The sequence below is a fragment of the Scophthalmus maximus genome, chromosome 2 (genome assembly GCF_022379125.1).
Source record: "Scophthalmus maximus strain ysfricsl-2021 chromosome 2, ASM2237912v1, whole genome shotgun sequence".
Taxonomy (NCBI): Eukaryota; Metazoa; Chordata; class Actinopteri; order Pleuronectiformes; family Scophthalmidae; genus Scophthalmus; species Scophthalmus maximus.
In genome coordinates this window covers 3305-9529 of record NC_061516.1, presented here as the reverse complement: position 1 = coordinate 9529, position 6225 = coordinate 3305, and the positions used below count along the sequence as shown (strand labels likewise).

General features: G+C 41.6%; 1 protein-coding gene across 1 annotated transcript; it reads right to left on the bottom strand.

Moving 5' to 3' along the window:
• Positions 1-2209: 2209 nt before the first annotated feature.
• LOC118300087 lies at positions 2210-5908 on the bottom strand. Its single transcript, XM_035624162.2, has 5 exons — positions 5146-5908; positions 4638-4994; positions 4443-4553; positions 4286-4320; positions 2210-4155 (listed from the first exon to the last, which is right to left on the bottom strand). Exons 1-5 carry the CDS (start codon positions 5183-5185, stop codon positions 4033-4035), a joined length of 666 nt encoding a protein of 221 aa, XP_035480055.2. The 5' UTR covers positions 5186-5908; the 3' UTR covers positions 2210-4032.
• Positions 5909-6225: the final 317 nt, after the last annotated feature.

Genomic DNA, 6225 nt, shown 5'->3' with positions numbered 1-6225 from the left:
TGGACTCCAATCTTCACAAAGACAAGGTGAAGATCTTTGCAAAGACCCTCAAAGACAGGGCCCTAGGACGCAGTCCTTCCAAGCTCTCCTCTAATAGGAGCTTCAGAGACCATCCCAGACCTGCTCCTCCCCATCACCACCCCAGGATCATCCCCCCTGCTGTGAGAAGACATAACAGCTCAGCCTGGACCTCCCACTCCCCACCCACACACCACCTCACCACTATAAAACACAACCAGAGGAGACTACTTTACCCCTACTTAGTCCCTGCCCACCAACCCTGTTAACAGCATCAGCAGCAGAACTATGCAATAGCATCTGCTCCTCCCCACCCACAGCAGCAGAGCTATGCAGCAGCACCTCCACCTGGTCCCCCTCCCCATCCACTACAGCGTAGCTATACAACATCACCTGCTCCTGGTCCGCCTCCCCACCCACAGCAACAGAACTACACAACATCACCTGCCCCTGACCCCTCTGCCTACACACAGCAGCGGAGCTATCATTGGGCTGTAGCCCAGCCTACTACCACAGTCCCTGCACGTGCCACCTCTAAGCTGGGAGACATCAGGGAGATGCTGCATAGTCCGGTGCCCCCAAATTCTGTCCAGCTAAGATAAACATACTCTTTCACATTTGAGTAACAGAACAACATGGAAATTTGCTGTTAGTTAGTAATAGTAATAATAGCAATACCAGTAGTCAGTAAAATGGTAATATTAGTGAAAATAGTAGAAACCTCCACAAAATTCATATCAAATTATTATTTTGTCTTATAAATGTATAGATAGTTGTAGGTATTTTAATATTCGTCACAATAAACAGGTACATTTCGATTCTTTTCAAATGTGTTCATATATATAAGCTGTTTGAATATTCAGGGTTCACAGTCCTCAACCTTTGAGCTGAAGAGTGGAAACCCTGAATTCCTGAAATCTATCATAGACGTTGATATTATTGTATTGAAAGAAACATGGTATCATTAATTTGCTCAATCACTGTCCCCCAGGGTATAATGAAGTCATTGTGCCATCTATAGAATGAAAAAACATAGGCGAGGGCAGAACAATGGGGTGGATCTTGGTGAGGTACAAAGGAGATCTTTGCCTTCAGATCTCACCAGTAAAACAGGGTAAATCATATATTTGGTTGAGGTTAGATCAAATCCTGACATGGACCCCTCCACTATCAGTGCATTGACTGTCCGACAACAATACCCCCTTTTAGACACAACCAAATAAATGTGTTTTTTAAACTCTCAGGACAAATGAGTGACACAAAAAGGGAACCTAATAAACTGAATGAATTAAATCCCACTTACAGATGGGCCCCAGACAGTGGGGTCAAATTCATCATGGCCTCAAACTGACCTGATCTGATTAATGACATATCAATATGTGACCAAAACCAATACGTCTCTACCAGAGATGGTGAAGACAAGGTCATTGATGATATCAATATGATATTTCATAAGGCAGCTATTAAAGATTACCTCATAAAACCAAAACGGAAACCTGTTAAAAGGCAAAAACGCCAAATGGTTTGATCAAAAATGCAAGACCATCAGAAAAGACCTGAAAAACATAGCAAATGAAAAACATCGCCAACCAAACAACCCAGCCTTTCGCATAATATACAATGACATTGGAGAGCACATTTTGAAAATCTGTACAAAGACATACCAATAAATCAATTCAGATGAATGTATTATAAAAGAAAAACTCCAAACATTAGAAGAAACAATCAAAGACAACCAAAAACCCCCTTGATTTCCCAATTACTTGGGAAGAATTGACCACACAGACAAAATGTCACCAGCTGAGGAAAGCTTTGTGGTCCAGACAGTATTAAAAATGAAATGCTCAAAAGCAGCACCCCAGAGATGCAGGGTGTAGTGTTGAAGTTGTTCAATATTGTATTACAATCAGGATGTTTTTCTGACATCTGGTGCAAAGGGCTCATTTCCCCCACTTATAAGAGTGGGGACAAATCAGACCCTAATAACTACCGTGGCATCTGTGTCAGCAGCTGTTGTGTAAATTATTCTGTAGCATTCTAAATAAAAGAATACTAGACTTCCTTGAGGAACACTCCATCTTGAGTAAAAGTCAAATTGATATCCTCTAAAACACCGCACCACCAACCATGTATATACCCTTCACACAATTAACAAACATATACACCAAACAAAAAATGGTAATATATTCACTTGTTTTATTGATTTCAAGAAAGCTTTCGACTCGATTTCGCATGAAGGGCTCTTTTACAGACTTCTACACTGTGGTATAGGGGGAAAAACTTGTCTGGTTAAATCAATGTATTCGGAAAAATGTCTGCTGTTAAAATTGGAGACAGACAAACTGAATTCTTCACCCAGAGAAGAGGTGTTCGGCAGGGTTGCACTTTAAGTCCAACTTTATTTAATATTTACATCAATGAATTTGCTGTTGAATTGGATCAAAGTGCTGCTCCTGGCCTCTCACTCCTAGATAGAGAGGTGAAGTCCTCTGCTTTATGCTGATGACCTTGTTCTACTGTCTCCTACTGAACAAGACATAGTAGAAAAGTACTGTCAGAACTGGGCCCTGGCAGTAAATATGAAGAATACTAATATCATGATCTTTCAAAAACGCCAGATGTCAGGAGAACAAACACCAATTAACCATAAACCATCGTGTCATTGAACATAGCATGAGTTATACTTACCACAGATGAGGGATTGTTTTCGTTTCAGTGTCGGATCATTCAATGTATTCATCACTATCGGTTTGTTACGCGAGTTTCAAGTAATATGACAGAAAGTGCTTCTCATGAAAAACGCCTACCCTACCTTTAACCCATAGCGCCAAATCACAACATGCATCGTCTCAAGGCACTTTACATAGGGAGGTGGAGACCTCACAGTATTGCAGAGAAAACCCAACAGTTCCCACAATGAGCAGCACTTGGCGACTGTGGAGGAGAAAAAAAACTCCCTTTTAATAGGAAGAAATCTCTAGCAGAACCGGACTTATTTGTGGGCAGCCATCTGCCGAGACCGGTTGGGGTGAGAGGAGGGTGGGCAGAAAGAGGGGGAGAGGAGAGAGAGAGATAGTTACATACATAGTAATATAGAAATAAAATAAAGTAAAACCTGCTGAAATATTTTTTTAAATAGTCCGTACGATCAGAGCCAGGATACAGACTTTATATGAACACCCATCCTGGGTGATCCGATCACAAGTGGACGGCTCTAAGTGCAGGTGTGAACGCACCCGAGACGCATTGAGGACGCATTTCAGATCCGAGCCACTCAGCATGATGTGTCCTGGCTGGGCCACGTTGAAGGACCGCCTACTCAGCCCTCTGACCCACTACAGTGTCACAATGAACCAAAAATGACGATGTCGCTCTTTGGAAATAACCAGCTCTTGTTGTTTGTGGTTATGATGCATTGAGCTGAAGGTCAGTCTTTCTGTGGTTGTGACCATTGCTTTAGTTTTCAGCTTCATTTTTTAACACAGTGGAAAGTGCGATATATAAATATAGACTCACAGGTGACAAATCTAAAGTTATTCCACTCCTCTGTCTCTGTATGTGTTTCAGAAACTACTCATGCAGAGGTTGCTTGTTTTCCATCGAACTGTTTGCGGTCAGCCAGCGCTCAGATGTTCAGTTTCACAATCAGATGATCTTACAGAGTTTTTTTTTTTGAAATGTTCCCCCTCAGCTGTGATTCGTCTCTAACTGTCAAACAAGTGATGTGCTCCAGACCTCCATCTAACTCTCACTGTAAGGGATGTGGACAGTCATTGATGCCTTGGCCCATCAATCAAATTCTTTTGCACTCAGATAAAGATGTATAATGGGATGATAAAAACTTAATTTTAACCAAGTTTAAAAAATTGTTGCAGAGAATTTAATGATTTTGCATGAACACATTTTTGTTCAAAATCTAGTCGTAGTGTTCGTAACTCCCTCCCATCCACAAACGCATGTTGATGACAGGGCCTCAGTTCCACTCTGAGCTGCTGTTCCAGTCGTTCCCTGACTTCATCTGGCAGCAGCGTATACAACATCCGTCTCCAGCTCTCTCTTGGACGCAGGCCCTCTACTCCGCCCCGTCTTTGGAAGGAAACTCAGTGCAACATAGTTCAAGTCATTCGAGGCCGGATTCTGTAAATGAAAGTATTTTGTGACTGATCTCGCACAGCTACACATTACATGAGAAAACCCCCAAAATACACCACTTAATGACTGAAACTAGACTTTGATCAATCGTGTTCTACGGTTATATTTTGAATACCTCACTGTGCTGCGGATCCTGTCCCTCTTCATGTGCTAAATGACAGAAACGGTACATCTGGTCAGTTCATTGTTAAAAAGAATGACTGTTTGGCATCAGGAAGTTTTGCATTGGCAAAGTTGTGCACTTTCAACTGAAATGAAAAACATATAAATACCTTTATGACGTTTCCAGATTTTCAGAACCAGAGCAATGATGATTATAATGAGGAAGGTAATCACACTGCCCAGGATCACACTTGTCAGATGTGTTTGCTCATCAGACTCATCTACAAGAAAGATTTGTTTTTGTATTAGATCTTTTGAAAGTACAAAAAAAGGGATAAAATTGATCGACTTTGCAGCAATCTTACCATGAACCTTTAAATATGTTGCACTGACAACTACTGGGAGTTGTCTGGAGTGTATGTTTGTGAGAAATCCACACGAATAGAGTCCAGAGTCAGGTACCTCCACTTGCATGATTTGGAGAAAGATTGTACTGACGTTGGACGTCATCTTAAACCTTCCGTTTAGAAATCCACCACAGATCGAGGCATTGGTGTCATAGCTGAACATGGAGGAGATGCAGCTGGTGTTGGGTCCGTTGCCTAGTCTGAACCAGAATATGTGAACGGGAAAACTGGTATAGTTGTTACACAGCAGTGTAGCTTCTTTGCCGGACCGGACCTCCACAGTACGAAACTCGGAGGGCGAGACGGAGATCCAGGCTGAAAACAAAACAACATCTGAAATGTGCCCATAGACATGTAACTAAAAAGGAGCGGAAGAATTTCTGTAAGTCAGGTTATTAATGAGCACAAGTTTTAGATCGGGCAGAAAGTTTCTTATTATTAAGAAAAGATAGGTAGACTTACTTACTGCAGGTACAGAGTAAAGCTGTTAGGAAGTTAATGTTCATTGTAGCACGCAGAGTAGGACTCCACCATTGTAATGTTACTGACTGATCTGTGCTCCCTTCCAGACTGGTCTCAGCGCAAAGAGGCGGGCTGACGATACACTGCAAATGCCTGCAGGGAAATACAGGTACAGAAATAATAGCTGCAAAAAGAATGGGAGAAAGGTACTACCTTGTTTGACACACGCAATAATGAGGTTCTCATACTTTCCTCCAATATATAGACAGTGAGTGTACTTAATCCACAAGTGGTACCACAGCATGATACTGACTGTTGTGACAAAGGAAGTTTATAATTTTAACACCAGGTGGATTGTTAGCTTGTGTGATTCCATCTCATAGTCAGACAAATCTTCCAAAAATCTTATTATCCGCTAACAAGATAAAAAAAACATATTCACTCATATCTTATATTTTAACCTTAAAACAATATGTGATTGTGCTGCAGTTAGCTCATTCATCTATTGTACTGGGAAACATGTTTAAAAACATGTATGGTAGAATTGTAATTCCCTCAGTTTCCATACGCTGCTACAATTCATCTAAATATTGACCAAAAAAAAGATCTTGTGCAGTGGTGCTAATGTTAATGATGAAAGTCAGAAAAACCTATGACACGAGCACAAAGGACTGCACACTGGTAGCATATACCTTACCATCTATCTTACCTGGAAAATAAAGATAATTATGATGATAAAAAGTTTGCAGGGTTTAGCAGGTTCAAATGCAAGTATCGATAGATGACACATTTGCCCGCTGTGCGCGTGTGTTTTGTTGCCGTGCACGTGTCACCAAACGCAACAGGCCTCTTTTCACAAGAACGCAGAGGAGCATCCTATGGTCTGAGACTGGTAAGATGCTCCCTCGAGCCGGAGGCGGTCAGCACATGTATGAACGGACTGAGCTGAAGCTGATCATTCTGTCATGATGAACCTGCCGCTCAACTATAAAACAGTATGTGCTGAACCCGATTGTGGTCGATTGGACCAGCAGCAAACATGATATGGCTTAACTGTGGATGTTCTGAATCAGTGCCGAAAAAC